At 41.6% G+C, this 19,340-nt stretch overlaps 1 protein-coding gene across 1 annotated transcript in view; it reads right to left on the reverse strand.

The window, feature by feature from the left end:
• Positions 1-2,517: 2,517 nt before the first annotated feature.
• MICAL2 (microtubule associated monooxygenase, calponin and LIM domain containing 2) overlaps positions 2,518-19,340 on the reverse strand; it is a 207,136-nt gene continuing 190,313 nt past the window's right edge. The window contains exons 35-37 of the mRNA XM_054586094.1: positions 10,290-10,389; positions 5,951-6,024; positions 2,518-2,717 (exon numbers count right to left, since the gene is read on the reverse strand). Coding sequence (XP_054442069.1) covers positions 2,533-2,717; positions 5,951-6,024; positions 10,290-10,389 — 359 coding nt within the window. The 3' untranslated portion in view covers positions 2,518-2,532. The remainder of the gene's footprint in view (positions 2,718-5,950; positions 6,025-10,289; positions 10,390-19,340) is intronic.

Genomic DNA, 19,340 nt, shown 5'->3' on the forward strand with positions numbered 1-19,340 from the left:
CACAATATTTGTGTCCTTTTGGAAATGATCATTGAAATAGTTTTTACGTACTGGTTTAAACTAAAAGCCAGTGTAAGTAGAAGGCTATTAAGTATGAGATTTATGTTTTAACTTGGCCAGATAAGACATAGTCTTAAACCACAAAACAGAGTCTTTGAAAGAAAAAGTGAACAAATTGCTTCTTTCATATATTAACAGAATACCAGGGCCAAGAATTCCCTTCTTTCTTGGCCTTCTTGGGAGAATCTTTCTTTTAGATGGGAATAGAACAAATTAAAATAAATGTCAATTAATTATTTTCCACAAAAACCTAGACATTACACATCTGAGCATCATCTGTTAAATATATGCAAGCATCCAATAATGCACTTTTATATAATTGACCAAAAAGACCAGGCTTAAATATTTCTACATATTCTAGAATGAAAACTGAAGTTATATACCCTCCTCTTAAATTGAATTAATATTCCTGCACATCCATAGTCTCACCTCCAAATGCTTGGTGGCTGAAAATATTAGTCTATCTTCATAAATATTTAATACTATACAACTTGCTGCCCTCGACATCTGAGTTATTTGTATATTAAATAGCTTATATACCAACATCTTAGTGATTTATAGGTCTTCCTCAAATTACATAACAGGAAAACCAGAATTATAAGGAAACCATAATAGTGATTTCCAGCAAATAAATAAAAATAGATGAATAGCCATAAGGGACATAGTTTTTATAGATAGGTAGGTAGGTAGATAGATAGATAGATAGATAGATAGATGCCTATACATATCTCCTAATAATAGAATTCAGGCACTAAAAGACTTAATTCTTAAAACAAAGATAGAAAAAGGAAGGGAGGAAGGAAGGGAGGAAGGGAGGAACGAAGGGAAGGAAACTGAAAGGAAGGAAGGGAGGGAGAGAAGAAGGAAGGAAGGAAGGAAGGAAAGAAGGGAAAAAAGCCCACAGCCGAGGGACTTGATATACCATGGAAAGATTGTGTTTTAATAATACCCAAAACATTGGCTGATTCAGGAAATCCAGTTACACTTCTAATTTCTGGCTTGTCAGCTGGCCAGGTTGGTGAACACAGACAACAGCCTCAGACAGAAGTGATTCATGGGTCAGCTTATAATGAGGAAAGTTAGGTTTTTGGTCAGAATCAACTTTTGCAAAGCACCTTTTGTCTAAAAACACATTTAAACTCTTGGAGAAATGAGAGAGGCCAAACATACAACAGCAAAGGGTTCTTCAGTCTGTCTCTCATCAATGACAGCCTGAATCTTCAAAGAATCCCATTAAGGGAAAACAATCAAATACTTTATGACAACAGATTCCCATTTGAAATCTTTTCTTTGGTTCCATATAAACTATCAAAATATCCCAGGAATTCCACATCAGTGCATGAAGTCCATCTCCCAGCTTTTCTGTACATTGAAAATGTCATTTAAAAAAACAATCCATGACCCAGTTTGGGATCTGGTAAGTGGGGCCACCGCACTCAGCTTCACCTTCAAGTCAGAAGTGGTTTTGTCCTTGTCCCGTGGGTTCCTGGGCAACCCCTGCAGCGTCTCTCAGTCACCTCTGTTCTGGACCTAAGAAGACCACCGCTGGGACATACCCCTTTCCCGGGATCACTAATGTGTTCATTGTTATAGCAGCACCAACCTCTCCCGTGTTTTATCAACAAATGGAAGAGTTTCCCTGTTTGCCATTTCCAACAGTTATTTAAAAATTATTCCTTTTCTAAAAAATGCTTCCCAGTATGTTCCAGAGGCTGTAAGGACAGTACTCTGAGAATAAAAAGCTTTTCTAAGCCAACAGTACTTGGTGAAAACTAATGATCCTGCTGGTATAAAGTTAAACTTTTATTTCCTTTCTTTTTTAATAAAATTAAGGCTCAAATGTTCTATTAAACTCTCATTGCTTATGTATATTATATTAAGGCTTATAAATACACCTGGTAAATTAAATTCACCCTGGATTGAATTAACACCTGCTATGTGAGTTATTTGCTTTATGTAATCCGTAATCTCAAGGTTTCTCCTCTTTCTCTGGAAACACAATTTAAGTATTAACCTAATCTTTAAACTACTGCTGCTTCCTTCTGACATTTGGAAACCAGTCATCCACACAAAAAATAAAATAAAAAGGGCAAATATGGACATATTAATGAAAAGGCAGCTTCTTAAGAATCTTAAAATATGTAACTCAATGAATTGGGCTGATAAATGATAAAAAAAACAGAAGGAAAGTCAATCTCTGTGTCAATTTCTAGGGAAAACAATGCTGGTCATCTGCCAAGGTCACCTCCAATCAGAGAGACCTGCTGAAGTTGACTGCCAATTTCAAAAGTATCTTTGTATTTTCTTCATTATAATCGCTGGAAGGATCTGGGGCAGCTGTAGCACATATAAGAGAATTTTAATTTTTAAAAACATATTGCAGTATGACAAATCCTGCAAAAGGAAACAGGAGTGTGTGCGGTGTGACGGCCAGATTGGGTCCTTGGCTGGCTTCGAGGGACAGGGCCCTGCTCACGTCCTGCTCAGCTGACAGCCCCTGGAGAATATGAAGCTTTCAAAGTGCTGGTCTTCAGCCTTTTCTTTTATGCGTTGTTCCTCTAAGGAATCCACGAGTTTGTCCCTCTGCTCAATCACTTGCATCATCTCGGTGAATATTTCTTGCTCCTCATTTAGATCATTCTCATCTTTCTGGCTCTCTAAAGAAAGAAAAAAGAAGAAAGAAAAAGAAAAACATTGGACCTCAGGTAAGATTTGGCCCCGGGAGAGCTCTTGGCCTCTGCATTCTTGATTGTTCTGGACTTGTTCTGCCCTTTAATTTCCACAGAGAAAACAAGGAAATGAATTGAACACCAGGGAACTGCTCTCAAAGCCACAGATTAGGATGGTGAATGCTTTGTGCTGCAGTCAGCTCACTTTCCATCTTGAGAATATATATAAAGTGACAGGAGAGAACCCCTTTGTGAGGAAAAGAAGTTAATACCAGCCAAGCCCTACCAAGGCCTCCAACCTCCCCTCTTCTGGGGAAGAAAAAAAGAACCCCATAAACAGCAAAAAGGCTGTTTTCTCTAAACATGTCTGAGCTACAGCAAGAAGAGTTTCTAAGTAAACTGTCTGCACTAGTGACTAGTATTTCAATGACCAGAATCCTTTTTCAATTTGTAGTTAATGACAAATTGTACCCCTTTGGGGAGGAAGCAAAGTGAGGCTACAGCTGGACAATAGGAGGATGTTTCTAAACTACCACTGCTTTTCCCTTTAGCCTTTTGGAGTATGTAATCTTCTTAAATAGCCTGAGACAGACAATTGCCTGGGGGAGATGAGACTGTTAGAAAAGCAAGAGAAAGAGTAAGAAACAGGTACTGCAGTAAATACTTTCTGACATTCAAAACAGGATTTTAAAGCCAAATTTAAGTTTTGTCAGCCAGATTATCGCCTTGGGAGAAGACTTCATAAATTCCTTTAGCTCCTTCCATTAAACACACCAGGACTAGTCAGGAGCCCCATCCCAGAGTGGAGAAGGGGCCGCATCAGGCTTGGTTCTGAGGCAGGGTCAGGATGAAGGTGTACAAGACAACAGGGAAATAAAGAAGCACCATTCCCTTTGCAGCACATGAGAGCTCTCTGTGCTCTAGCCCCTCCGTTATGGACCTTAGAAGCCCCCAAGGGGGCAGGAAATGTCTTATTATTTAATGGGGATGCTGGGGGCCCAAGGATTCTTGCCTTGCCTCTTGTTTGGAACTCCAGAAAGAAGCCAGCTGGAAGGGCGCCCTATGTATAACCAGGGTGGTTGGGCAGAGAAGTACGGTGTGAGTGTGACGCCCCAGATCTTGATCAGCTGTGTGCGGCATGGGCGGAGCCTGCCAGGGTTCACTCTCCCTGGAGCAGCCAAAGGCAGCTGGCCAGTGGGCCCCTGGGGCTCCCTGCTGAGAGGAGTGAGGGCCCCTCCGCCCGCCCCTGCAGCAGAGACTGGATGGGGAACTTCTGGCCAAGCTGACTGGAGGACGCGCTGAGGACCGGCTGGTGAGCCAGGGAACGCCACCAGGCTCCCAGCATGCCGAGAGAATGGCAGCCTGTGGGGTTACATCAGTCGCACACCTTAGCTGCAAATGCCAGCAGGGAGAGGGGCAGTCTGATGACAGGAGACAGCTGTGAGGGGACTCCGTGACTCAGCACAACCCATGCAGATTCCCAGTGCCAGAAAGTCAGACAAACAGGTCTCTCCCCATTACCTGGCAAGTCTCCTTAGGGAGAAAAGCAGAAGGAAGCGGTGGCCATCTGCAAGATTGAACATTTCATTCCAAAGAGACTGAGCATTTCCTACAGGGACTGTTTAAAATATTGCATCAGACTAAGTTTACCAGAGAAGGATTTATAAAGTTCTTTTTTTTTCTTGCTAATTAGCGGGATGAAGCTTTTGTGGAAGATGAGCTTACAGACAAAATGAAGAAGCTACACTTGTTTTTGAACACCTGAGAGGAGAAAAATAGATGACCATCACTCATTAGTAAGACATTTTAAAACAAGAATTGAAGGTTGGCTAACAGAGTCTTTGGTGGTATTTATTTTCCCGCCCTGGAAAAGAGCAAATTAAAATTTTTATCAGATATATAAATCAGACATTGGTTACACACTATGGATTTTTAATTTAGGTATACCGCAGTTTGGGTGCTCCTTATTTGATAACCAACACAGCAAAAAAATTAAATTCCTGTCTTAATTTTGGTTTATTGAACCCTTTCCAACTGTACAGTGCAGCTCTATAAGGATTTTGTTAGAAACAGAACTCAGTTGCTCTAAAGAAACAGTCTACAAATCATTACTAACAGGAGAACGTGAGTCTGTGGTGATCTGGTGATAAGTTCTCAGACTCAGTTTTCTAATCTGTAAAATGGGGATGAAATGCCTAAATAAAAATATTCATGATGGTGATGTCTAGTAGCTACCGAATACTTGCCCTGTCCCAGGCAACACCAAAGGTGGGTACAACATTTTGTCCATGAGGTACAAAGAAATTATTTGACTTGTTTTTTAAGACCTGGTATTTTTTTTAATTTTTAAAAATATGTTTATTGATTTTAAAGAGAGAGGAAGAAGGAGAGAGAGAAATGATTGGTTGTCTCCTATATATGCCCTCACCAGGGCGGGGGGCGCGGGCACTGAACCCACAACCTAGGTATGTGCCCTGATCAGGAATCGAACCCCCAACCTTTTGGTGCACAGGACAATGCTCCAACCAACTGAGCCACACCAGCCAGGACCAGACCTATGTCTTAACGTAAGAAAGCCATGCAGGCATCTGCCCCCATAAACACAAAGGTACAAAACACAGTGACTGTGCCTAGCTAACTAGAGCCAAAGAATGTATAAATCAGTATATTGTGTCAATTGAGTTTATTTCAATTCTGTCCTTCATGGTGAAAATGCCTTTCTCACATACAATGCACGGGCCCAGCCCATGCTGAGAAGGCTGTTTCCTTTACTATCTCTTCTGTGGTCCCCAAGCACCTGCATCGCTGCCCTTATCTCGCTGCACCACGATTACTGCACTGGGTGCTGGTCTCCATAGTGAGACCACAGGGCACAATGGATCTTCTCCATATGCCAGGCACACGGTAGAGTCTCCACAAATACTTGCTAAAGGAGTGAATGAATAAGTGAATGGATAAGTGAATGAATGTGTGAATAAATGACTTTGTTCCTGTTCACACTTGGGACAGAGCAAAGTGCTGCTCTCAAAGCCCAAGTGAACGAAGCTGAATAGAGATTTGCTGCGCTGGTGGGGTGGGCAGAGGGAAGGCTAGCTTCGCGCTCGCCTCTGATTCCCAGGCAGGAGGGCACGTCGCTCAGTGATTTGCAGCGTGTCCTGCTCAGGTGTCTTTCTGGGGGAAAATGTCTTTAACAAGCACCCAGAATGTATCACCATACTCACCCTCCTTGAGCATTTTCTCTCTTAACTTCTGCTGCAGTCTGCTTTGATGATCTTCTAATTCTAGTTCTTGAGCCCTAGGGATGAGAAAGTATTCAAACCTTGTAATTCTAGAGATTTGTGTAGACACATTGACAAATAAGCCCACTGACAGAAGCTACTGCCTTCTTTTTTCCTTATTAAAACTGGTATGCCTCTAAACTGAGAGTTTTGCTGCTGTGGGGGCTCGTTGAAGAGGCCTGGAAGGACTGCTGAGATTCGCTGAACTCATGAGGGGGTGGGGAGCAGCTGAAGGTTGAGCTGTGCCCCCAGCAGGTTTTTGGAAGGCCATTCATGCTACCTTTTACTGAAGGATCGTAAAGAAATGACTAGAATAGCCCAGTGGGTGGAGAAGCAATCACAGTCTGAAACTTTTCTCTTTTTGGAGGGCAACATGGGTTCCACTAACCACTCCCAAATCTCTAATTGTGGTGGACAAGAAAACCACCAAGCAGAAACAGAAGTGAGATGTTTTGTCCAGGTGGAGGCAATAAAACTCAGACAACTGTCTGGTTGTAGGACCAGGGGAAAGAAGGATCAGTGATGCTTTGTAGTAGTCAAGCTAGATTGCTGGGGATTCTGTGTCTCTACTGAGAAGAACAGCAATATCAAGAAATGAAGTTAGTCCTTGCTGAAGGTCAGTTAGAAACTTGACCTTTGAATGCCTGGGAATATCCCATGTATATCACAGTGTGTGTGTAAGCTCCCCACGTGCTAGGCCACGGGGAGCTTCCCCAAACCTTTGGGAATGCAACTCTGGACTTCTTGGGAGAAGGGAGGACCACAAACAGAGACAGCAAGAATCAGAGGTGTTAGTGGAAATCATGATACCCCTAAAAGGAAACTCTAGAGAAAGAAAAATTCTGAAGACAAAGGTTTTGGAATGCCCACATTTAGAAGCCAAACAAAAGAGGTGCAGCCAAAAAGAAACAAGTAAGGTTGTGGAAGGATACAAGAGATGCAGTGTCACAGAGACCAAGAGCAATGTTTTGAGAGATAAGAGAGGGGTCAATGGTGTTCACTGCTACACAGACATTGAAGAGGTGAGGCTGAGACTATGTCCTTGGGTTTGACATGGTGCTCCCCCAACCTGCTGCAGCTTACATGTTTATCTGCTACAGAGTCAGGGTCCCTTTGCTATACTCTATTATTGCTCTCACTATTCTTACTACTTCTATTACTTGGACAAAGGTCCCTGCCTTGTTTAATGTTCTACCTTTTGTTATTGACACTGAACTTCTGTTGGTCCAATGCGGTAGCCAATAGAGTTGAGCCTCTCAGATCTTTCCTTAAGAGAGAATTTTCCAGGAGGGGTGTAATGAGCTGACTGCTGCTGCAGAAGCCATTCGATGTCATGCTGAGGCCATGCTGTTCCCCCACAGGTCTCAGACTATGGCATTACCAGAGCTCAGTCATTCCGCCCAACTTTGGACTCCTCTGATGGGCACTCTTCACTCTGGTGTGCCCCCTGGCCTCACTGATGCTTTCTCAGAGCTCTGCTGTGGAAAGGCTCCTCCTCCCCAATTTTCCTTCCTTTCCCCGCTCCTTTCACAGGTCTCAGGATGGCAGTGAGGCATGAAGACTTCCCTCTTACTCCTGCTGCCTGTCCCCTTCATCCTTCACAGGCATTTTCCCAATGCATCTCTTGTACTTCAATTCTATCTTGGCATCTGCTTCCCAAAGAACCTGGATGGACATTTCTCTTGTTTCTCCAGGTCTATCTCCACACTAAAACCTATCCTTTAACAAAGCTCCTGCCTGCCTTTGTCTAGACCAATGGATGAATGGCCAAGTTCTTCTCTTTGGCCACTTTGGGAAGAGAAAGCTACCCCTCATGGGAAGCTCCAGTCACTGAGCAGCAGCAATAGCAGCCAGTGCATCCTTGACTCTCCCAGGTTGACCCTATGCAGACTGCTCCTTGTACAAACCTCCATGGGGCTCTTGCCATGTTTTCTTATTACTATTGTGCTATACACTTACATGTGTGCCTCCCCTGAAACCATAAGATCCTAGAAGATAGGAACTGTGGCCTCTTTCTTCTTTATTTCCACAGTATCCAGCACAGTTACTGGCACCTAGAACATAATATGCTTCATACATTTTTGTTGAATGAACTTTATAATTCAGACCTGACCCAAAGGCAGATGGTATGGTTGTGTAAAAAGGGCTTGATAGTCAGGTCACCATGAACAAATTACTTAATTTGTGAGTATCAGTATGTACATCAACTTAAGAAATAGTGATAGGAAAAATACTACTACAAATGAGCTTCTCTACCCCATTCCTAGAATTTCTTCCATGTTAGTGGAGCTCAATGAGTGTAACTCCTGGCCTCCTCTCCCAGTCCCCTCTCTTACTCACTCTCATCCCAAGGCGGAGGGTGGGGTAAATTTGAAAAAGACTAGACTAAGAAAACTCAACTTGCACCCTTTCTCTCCTGGGATCAGCCTGCCTGCAGCAAACATGTGTTCTTGATTACACAGAGACTTGCCAGAGGTCTAGGGCAAGGTTCCTCAGTCTTGACACTATTGTACTTTTAGGCTGGATAATTCTTGGTTGCTGGTGATCGGGGGTGCCCCATGCATTGCAGAATATTTAATAGCACCGTTGGCCTCTACTTACTAAATACCAGTAGCACCTCTTAGTTGTGACAACCAAAAATGTCTCTGGACATCGCCAAACATTCCCTGGGGAGGCAAGATCATTCCCAGCTGAGACTCACTGGTCTACTGTAAACGCTTTGCCCTTAAGAAGTAAGTGGTCCTTGCCCTGGCTGGTGTGGCTCAGTGGATTGAGCACTGGCCAAAAACAGAAAGCTCTCTGGTTCAGTTCCCAGTCAGGGCACATGCCTGGGTTGCAGGCCAGGTCTTCAGCTGGGGGCGTGTGAGAGGCAACCGATCAATGTTTCTCTCCACTTTTTCTCCCTCCCTTCCTCTCTCTCTGAAAATAAATATATAAAATCTTAAAAAAAAAAAAAAAGTAAGTGGCCCATTACATTTTGTGATAAGTATGTCTAATTCTGGAGTTTGGTTAGTGTCGTGGGTTGAATGGTGACCCCAAAAGATATGTCCATATCTGAACCTCTGGAACTTATAAATGTGAACTTATTTGAAAAAAGTCTTTGCAGATATAGTAGATACAATTAAGGACCTTGAGATAAGAACATTCTGGATTATCCCAGTGGACTCCAAGTCCAATGACAAGCATCCCTATAAAAGACAGAAGAGGAGAAGACACAGGCACACAGAGAAGGCCACATGAAGACAGAGGGAGAGATTGGAGTGGTGCAGCCACAAGCTAAGGGACTAGAGCCACCAGAGGCTAGAAATGCAGAGGGAGCGTGGCCCTCCTAACATCTTGATTCAGACTTCCCTCTTCCAGATCGGTGAGAGAATGAATTTCTGTTGTTGTAAGGCACACAGTTTGTGGTAATTTGTTACTCCGGCCCTAGGACAGTAATACAGATAACAAGTTCACCTGGCCTCTCATATTTAGCCAAGCCATTATCAGTAATAAAGGTGATCTTTAGATGTTTCATCTATTGACTTGGTCTTATTTCTCACCTGATTCAGCATCCTGCCGGGGGAGAGGAATAGAATTTATTAAACCTCTTCACAGACCTCCCCCCTCCAAATTACCTCTCAGGATTGGGGTGAAATAAAATGAAACAGTATAAGTGAATGCACCCAGGACAACTTGGTGCACACTTAATTGCTTTGTATTAAATGTCACTATCTTTCTCTCCAGAATGGTGACAGGTACAGTGATCTTTGAGCAGGTCAGACTGTGTTGAAAGCCATCTCTAGTTTCTGATCTCCAAACCAGGCTGCAACTGCTCACTCAGAGAGGACAGCCAGACACTCTTTAATGGATTGAAGAGTCTTAGTCCTTCAATTCCTTAAAGCCACAGGAAGTACCCAGGCAGCTCTCACCAAGCCTTTCCTGTGGTTCATGGTCAGAAGCCAGAGACATGCTTCCCCATGCTGGTGTGTGATTGCAGGTGGGTCCCTTGGTCTGGGTGACAGAGGTGGAATGAAAATACTTTCCAAATGCCCTCCAGCTCCAGACTCATTACCTGAAATTTATTTTAGCTATAGGACCTCACAGAGAGAATAGACAACTGAAGATTCTCTGCACTAATGCCAGCATGATATGCAAGACATCAAATATCAATTTGCCTCAATCACAATTCTGTATGCACAAGAAGAAAAAATCCTGGCACCGCAACCTAGGAGGGTGAGCCGCCCCACGCCCGCCCCGCTTTGCGTTTAGGACTCACTGTTATCTGTGTTGCCTTACTTACATGATCAGTAGTTCCGACTCATATCGCATTAATTTATTCTTCTCCAGAACCAGCTTAAACCATTCCTGCAAAAGCTGTGCTTCATCCTGTGTGCCTGAATCTGCTTAAGAAATCAATGACAAATGGGTTAGATTGGCGTTTCTCTCCACATGATCAAACTGCTTTGGAGCTACTTTAACAGACCATGTTTGTAGCAAAAAGGGCTCAGCAGGCAGCAGCTCCCTGATGGCCTGTTGATGCCTCAAGGTCAGGGACTTGGCAAATAAAACCCACCTGTGCATGCTCTAAGGGCGGTCCTCTGTGACATTTAGGGCAGGAATACTTCAGTTCCAAGGTCATATACCCTGGATAATGTCCTGCCACAAATGACCCTTCTCTTGTTTACTTGTATGTTCTCAGTAAAACTTCTATAGGTTTGTGCATCACATCCTTCACCCATAAAAACCCTAACAACCCTGCTGGTTACTATTTCCTTCTCCTCTTTTTCCTCCTACAGAATCGAATGCCCACTGAGTGCCCAGATAGGGTGCGGCTTCCTCCATGGGGCAGAGAACCTCATACCACATTTGGTCATAAAGGAATGGAGACTGACATTTAGATTTTTTTGCACAATGAAAAGGCAAATAATGGGGAGGGGGGATGTTATTAGCTTTCAGACTCAGAAGGAGAAAGTTATATCCACATATTCTTATAACTTAGATTATGACCTTTATTAAACAGGAGAATAAGCATGAAAAAACAGACACTGCTTTTAGATATTCAATATTAGATGCTAAATGTCTGGACACCAAAATGTTATAATCTGGACATATTTGAGGAGTAGCAACATGGATATGGCCTTCTAGAATTCCACCCTGAAATGAGAACACAGGCCGTATTGCAAAGCTCATAGCCATTCTAGAAGGATTCATACTGGAGGGTCCAGCGGGCAGAGCAGAAACAGTGCAGACAGGACATATGTGTGTCTTTGGGCAAGCTGTTTAACCTTTTGGAGTCCCTCCTTCACTGGTTAAACTGAACAATAAGCTACACAGGTAATAATAATAATAATAATAATAATAAGCTACTGTTTATTATGCAACTATTACATGCCAGTCAATGGGCTATGTGCCTTATAAGCAGCATCTCATTTAATCCTCACAACAAACTCACCAGAAGGTTCCCTTATTATCCCTACTTGAGAGCTGAAGAAATAGAGGTTTAAGAGATTAACTTGCTATACCTCACAGCAAATAAGTGACAGAGCCAGAGCTTGAACTCAAGTGAGCCTTGTCCTAAACCCGTGCTTTCCACTGTGTATATAGCGCTCCCTCCTTTTCCTCCCTCCCTCCCTCTCTCCTTCTCATAGGCATGTAAGGTAAATAATGCCTCCAGCACATTGCCTTGCACGGAACACAGCAAGTCATCCATAAAAATGAGTTCCCTTTTCTCCCTGTCTCCTTGACCACCTTTTTATTGATAAGGAAAATGGGGTCCAGAGAGGTTTATATGCAATGCCCCAAATTATATATTTAATTAATGTGCAAACTGGTGCTACAATGCAGATATCTAATTCTGGTGAATTCATTCATTCATTCATTCATTCATTCATTCAACAACTGCTGTTTATGAAATAGGGGTTGGGAACTGCCTTAGGCACTTGGGCTACAGTGATCTATAATGCTACATAGCACAAGAAATTTGGAGATAGTAGGACATAGGACCAGCTAAAGAGTGTATTTACTGTTAGATAATCTTTTGGATCAGATGGATGCAAAGAGATAGAATACTATGGAACATTAGAAAACTGTCACCACAACAAAGCAGCAAGAAAGACTCTGGGAACAAAGAGAAGGGAGGGTTCTTCAGGCCAGGGCATGATGACGGGCTTCCCAGGAAGGCAGTGTTTGAACTCGGAGGTTGTAAAATGGAAAACACTTTGAGAGGAAATAATGTGGATGGGACAGGACTTTTAAAATAAAAGGGAACAATATGAGCAAAGATGAGGGGATGGGAGGAGGTGGTGGGGACAGAGCTTGGGAAGGGCTGAGGTGGCATGAGGGGTGGATGATAAGCCTGGGGAGTGTATGACAAGCTCATCCTAGAGGCCCCTGAACATCACGCTAAGAATCAAGTTCTTTGTTCTGTAGAATACAAAGCAACACTACCAGTGGCTGAATAGGAGAATGATATGTGAAGTTCTACACAGGAAGTATTAAAGAGGGAGAGAAGAGATATAAATCAGTAAGATGTTATTCTTTAAGTTTCTCGACTGACTTAATAAATGAATGAATGAGTGAACAAACTTATAAACACATTGGGTACCAATATCTCCTAAGCACTGTTTGTGATGAGAGGGACAGGGATGAATAAGCATTGGTTTCAGCTCTTGGAGAAATTGGCAGCTTGCAGTCCAGTGGGTGAAACCAACATTACATGGCCAAATAGAATGTGATGCATCTGTTGCTATGCAATACAGAAGAGAAGCAACTAATCTGGTGTGAAGGAAGTGGGAAAAAACCCAGAGAGGAGACAGCAGGCGAGCTCAATCTAAATAGATGAATAAGAGTTTTCCAGGGAGAGAAGGAGATAGAGAACAAGGCATTCAGGACACCAGTTGATGAGCAAAGGAATGAAGTACATAGACTAGGAATCATATATAACGAAGAAGTTAAGAGAGTATATTTTAAACTCAGACCTGGGATCAAACTTCCATTCTTCTACCTGACACTATGTGGGCTTGAGCACTTAGTATAGCCTCCTGAACCTCAGTCTCCTCCTCTGGTATGAAGATGCAGTGGGACGTCCCCACAAAGAACTTAATCCAGCTCTGGTACGTAGTATAAACTTAGTAAAGGCAATGGTCATGATTCAAATAATATAATATGTGTCATGGAGAAGCCCTTAGGAGTCATCTGTTCTAGCCATGGAGACATGCAGGAATTCCCTGCACCTCCCGCTCCTTCCGCTGACAGCGAAATTCATGCTGTCTAAGGAGCTCACTGCAGGGCACTGTACGTCTAAGTACTGAAAACTTTTTTCTGTTGGAATTTGATGGGCTGGCTGCTAGCCACTGAGTTCAGTTTTGCCCTCTAGAGGAACACTGAAAATACGTACTATTTTACATGAAAGACATTCGCACATTTGAAGGCATGTCTCACAATCTGCCGAAGTGTTCTTTTTTTCACAGTCAACACCTCCAGGTTATTTATCATTTTGTCATAAAAGGACTGCCCAGCTCTGCTTGCCCTGTAATTTTCTGGAATACATCTTAAGGAAAATGAAAAATCAGAAGTCCATAGCCCAGGGTGGAGAGACCCTCTTGTACCTTCACCCTGTGACCTGGGACTGCAGAAGTCTTTCGCAGTCTCGTCTTCACTGAGCTCTAAACTAGATTGCAAATGAATGTGGTCCTTTCGCCCCAGTGGTGGTTAAGCCTGACAAATGGCCTTGTGTTCTGTTTATGCTACTAATCTTTTTCTTAACCCAGTTCTAGACTTTCTATACATCTTGTTAAATATCTTGCTTACTTTGTTCCATCAAGGGGAAATCTTAAATACTTTACCCATCTGACACATTTTCCTAGATTTGGGAGTTCTGTGGAATTGATCAATGGCCATCCTGTACATTTATGTGATGTTGGAAAACAAAACGTCAGATGGGACTCGACCAAGAACAGAGCCATCTGACCCACCAAGGGACCTTTCTCAGCCTTTCGGTGAAATGGTTCTATGGACTCTTAAATGCAACGAACTGGTATGATGCAGCCCACATTTCAATACCTCGTCTGTTAGGCTGCTACAGGAAACTTTGGTAACAAAATAGTTTCACAGTGCCTGCCATGTCCACTGGCACTACAAACCATGCAACCACACTCAGAAAAGGACATGGCATTTGTTTTTCACAGCTTCTCAGTAAACACCAGTGGTTCCTTAGTAATCGCTAAATGTCTTTCTTAATATTTACAATTTTTAAAATAATCCTATCTGGAATTTTGACAAAGAATCTCCTCAGAATGCCTATTTCTTTCCTGTGCAAAATGCAGAAAATGTACTCATCTCTAGTCTTTTGGCCTTGGACTCCTCCATGAGTTTTCAAAGACTGAGAATATACCTGCATGTTTTTTTCAACACCAGAGGGTTAATTTGGTTTGTTCAACAAATTCTGATTGACTAAAGTCACGTCCGAGACTACCCTATGTATGTATCATCTTTCACTGGGGCTTTGAAACCTGAATTCATTGCTCTCCCATTTTTCTCACGTATCCAGATTCAATTTCCTCTTCTAGATAGTTGTTTAACATTTCTAGATGGAGGAACATTTGTCTCAATAAAGAGAACAGGAAAGCTGAGAGCTGAGAATCCTGCGGTTCTCCATTGCGTAACACGACACCTCCGTCGCAGCGCGGCCTATCCTTCCCTTGGTCCCAATCCAGAAGAAACAGCACTATTTTGCTGTCTTTAGAGTATTCTTTGTTGTCTGTCAGTTTTAGCCTCTTTGCTACATTATACTCACAGGCTCTAGCCAGACTTTTATCCGGGATTACACGTCCCTTTTTCAATCTCTCCTACGTGCCCTTCTAAAATCTGGACTGTTAGAGACGTCCCTGTGCATCCCACTGATTTCTATTGATGCTGGACTCAACAAACAGAAGTTGAACAGAATTAACTGATTTGATTTTCATTTTTCAATGGAACAATTTGTAATTTCATAGCCTGCAGTTCATTTTTTAAGAGTCTTCAGTTCCTCAGTCAAAATCCGTTTTGGGGATCTTTGAACATGGACTCTGGGGCCGATTCCTAGGAAATCTGCCTTTCCCAAGCATTGGGTACAGTGACTGCTGAGCCCAGACTTGCCTTGCTCTCCACCCCAGCAAGGCACTGAGACTCTGCTCCACGATTTCCATCAACTCACTGCCACCCATCAGATAGCATCCTCCGAGGTCCTGGGGAAGCCCAGGCCAGCATTGCCCCTCATGTAGAGGGCAGTGGCAGAGGGCCTGGGCTTTGAGATCAAGCAGACCTGGCTTAGCCACTTATGAATGTGTGAACTTCAGCAAGTTCACACCTCACATCTCTCCACCTCAGGCCCTTCCTGTGAAAAACAGAGATGATGATAGTGCCTATCTCATAATTGGTGATGGGGATTAAATGAGATGATGCATGTAACATTCTTACCATAGTGGTTGGCACTCCCAGTAAACATTCAATAAATTGTACCATTGCTCTTAGTTCTTGTTTCTTCCAGTATCTACTTCTATAGAGTTCTGTGTGGATTACTTTCTGTTCACCTTTAAAACTCAGCTAGAATGTAATCCCCGACTTGATTACACATCCCTAAACTTTACCGTGTAACTTCACTTGAGGTTAATAAAGGCTCTTGAATAATTCTCTCTTTTTTTTTTGGCCCCACTGAAATGAAAAATTCACATGGCTGGCTGGATCATCAGCACCTGCTGGGGAAGACTTGAGCGCCCTGCGCCTACACCAACTGCTGGCTCAGCCACATGGCCATCTGCTTCCGAGGCTGCTGTTGAACTGAAAGCCTTTCCAGGGCAGGCATGGGACCCCTACATCTGGGAATCGGGATGCAGCTAGAATGGCACTGCCAAGGGCCACTGCCAGGAGGCGAGCAGCCCCTGGCTGTGACTAGAATGGCTCGGTTGCCGACCCCTCACAGCCACCGCTGCTCGTGTTTACCATCGACTGGCTCTTCATTAGCGCCCGTGTACACATCTCATGCTTTGTCCTAGACAAAATGCAAGGATTCCACTTGCCTGGGTAAAGCAAAGCACTCAAAGCTCAACACAAAACAACTTTTTATTAACAGAGTTATTTAAATTGACTCGCTCTTCCCCAAGTGAGCTCTCAAAAGTACAAAGCAAATTTGGTTACTCCCTACTGAAATTCTCCAGTTACAGTCCACAGTCAAGTTCAAATCACCAAGCCTCCTTGCTTACATTACAGAGACTTGCACTTTAATGGTCAATAACTTTTTTCCCTATGAATGATAATATGTGAACAATCTAGTCTTTCAAGTCATGGATTTTAAACCATTTTCTTTTGTTGGTAATGCTGAATATTTCTCTGATTGTGTATTGGTGTGTAGTTTTAGTTTTCAACTATCAAATTTTTTAGATGTGATTTCCTGTCTCCACACAATCTGTGACAAGTCCTAATTTGGTATTTGCTGCAAATCTGTCAATGCCTTCAACATCTTCACTGATGATCTGAGGCCTATAGGGGCATTAAAGTATAATTGCAGCCAGAGCCCTCGGCAGCCACCGCTGTGCAGGGCATCTCCCCAGAATGGCTAGGTTTCAGCCTTTGTCTCCTGTTCTCTGGCCTGTGGTCAGCTCACAGCTCCTGTGCTCATCCACAGGCCTATTTCATTTAAATCTCTAGCCAGGCCTTCTCTATCCAGCGCTCTGAGGATGCCGACCTCCCACAGGTGCCTTACATGTGATGGTGATAACCCAGAGAGCTGCACTGTGGGTCTGGCCTGATTCACTCTTGACAAAGCCAGGACGCTGGGGGGAATTCATGGTCCCATGCATGGAACCAGGAGCTGCAGTAGAAACACAAAAGATCTAATGTCCTTCCTTTTTTAAACACTTTGTTTTGTTTTGTTTTGCTTTGCTACATAACTATTCACTATAAATAAAGTTTTCCTTACTTTAGAATGTTATTGAAATATTACACTATATGTAGTCTCCTAAAACTTGCTTGTTTTGAATTCCATATTATGTTCCTAAAAGGCATGCATGCTGCCATTCATTTTTACTGCTCTGTACGTAATATTCCATTGTATATGCCACAGTTAGCTGTCCCACAATTTACCCATTTCCTGTTAATAGGTATCTAGGCTGTTCTTAGTGTTTTGCTATTATGAGTGATGCTGCTATGAACTTTCTTATATAAATCTTTTGGCCCATGCAGGCAAGAGTGTCTCTGAAATACACTCTTAGGAATGAAATTCTGGAGTAATAAGGTATGCACGAAGGTATACACAGCATCAAGTCAAATTATTTTCCAAAGAGTTGTGACTCTTTACATTCCTGCCAACACTGAATAAAAGCTCCCCTTATTTCTCCTCCTTGACAAATGCTTAGTATTATCACATTTTTATAAGTTTCAATAATTTAATAGTTTAAAATAGTTTCTCATTGTAATCATAATTTGCATTTTCCTAATTACTCATGAATATTTTACTGTAAAGGTATGTTTATATCATTTGCCTATTTTTATATTGAGTGGCTTGCCTATTTCTTTGATTTATGAGTTCTTTACATATTTCAAATATTGATTTTTTTTGTTATATTTGTTGCCAATATATTTTCCAAATTAGTGGATTATCTTTTCCTTCATAGTTATAGACTACCAAGTTGAAGACAAAAAAATTCTTATTAACTTTTCAGTTTAATTTTTCATATTAAAGTCTTTAATTTTTATGAGACATTTACTTGGATGGTATAAGGTAAGACTCAGTTTCATTTTTTTCTTGTATGGAGAGTCAGTTGTCCCAGAATCACTTACTTCCTATGACCTGCAATGCTACAGCAGGGTCACATTGGGTTTTCATATATGTGAGATTATATATGGGCCTTTTGTTGGCTTTCAGAAAAGTATTAAAATTGACTTCATAAAGGTTGTGCACACTTATTGTTCGATTCACTCTTAAGTATGTTTTTATGCTAAAGTAGGTAATATCTTCTTTGTTATTTCATTTGCTATTTTTTAAAATTTTCACCTGAGGACATGTTCATTGATTTTAGAGAGTGAGGAAGGAAGAGAGAGAGAGAGAGAGAGAGAAGGAAACATCGATGTGAGAGAGACATCAATCGGTTGCCTCCAGTATACACCTGGGCTGGAGATTGAGTCTGCACCCTAGGTATGTGCCCTGACTAGGGATCAAACTCGTGACCTTTTGGTATACCGGACGATACTCCAACTAACTGAGCCACATCAGCCAGGGCCATTTTGTTATTGCTTTGTTATTCACTTGATACTGAGATATAGAATGGAATTCTTTTTTAAATTTTGGTCTTATATTCAATCAACATCCTATAGACCCTTCTTATTTTTAATACTTTATTTGTACATTCTTTTGGGCTTTCAATGTGAATAATCCTATCCTCTGAAAAGAAAATTTGTTTTTTCCTTTCCAAGCCTTATGCCATGTTTTTTTCTTTGTTGTGCTATATTGGCTAGGATCTTCTGTAAATTTTGAATAGAAGAGGCGATGGTAGGCATCCTTTTCATATTCCTGATTTTTAAAGGAACATTTATAATATTTTATCATTCAACAATGTTGCTTGCTTCAAGATTTTAGAAGATATCCTTCAAATTAAGAACATTTTATTGTGTTCTGTTCCCTTTTTAGTAAAGTTTTTATCCCAAATGAGTATTAGATTTGGTCAAATGATATTTTCTTTTTCTATTAAAAAGACCATATGGTTTTCCTCTTTAATTTGTTAATACGGTGATTGTTAAAACACCCTTAGATTGCAGAATTTTGAAATTAATTAAACTATGTGTTCATTATATTCTTGTATCTTTTTGAATCTTTGCTATACTCTGGTTATGTCTGCCCCTCTCATTCCTAATTTAGTTATTTCTGTCTTCTCTCTTATTTTTTAAAATCAATTTAAGAGATTGTCTCTAGTCTTTTATTAGTCTTTTTAAAGAACCGATATTTGATTTGCTTGGCCCTCTCTATTTTATCTTTATTCTCTACATCATTTACTTCTGCTTATATATTTATTATTTTCTTTCTTTAGGCTTATTTTGTTTTCTCTTTCTAAATTAAGTTGGATATTTAGCTCACTAATTTTCAACCTTTCTTCTTTTCTAATAAAAGTATTTAAGGCATGGGGGGGTAGGCAGAGACAAATGTATTTGAAAAAATAAATTAAAATTAAATTAAAAAAAGAAAAAAAAGTATTTAAGGCAGTGCTTCTAAGAGCCATATTCACTGCATCCCACAAGTCTGATCTGTGGTTTTCCTCATCTTATTTAGTATTTTTAAATTTCCAAGTATTTTTTTAATATCTGCTTTTTCTTTGATTCATGG

Source organism: Pteronotus mesoamericanus, unplaced genomic scaffold (genome assembly GCF_021234165.1).
Source record: "Pteronotus mesoamericanus isolate MK-2021 breed Mesoamerican mustached bat unplaced genomic scaffold, CSHL_Meso_final contig_90, whole genome shotgun sequence".
NCBI lineage: Eukaryota > Metazoa > Chordata > Mammalia > Chiroptera > Mormoopidae > Pteronotus > Pteronotus mesoamericanus.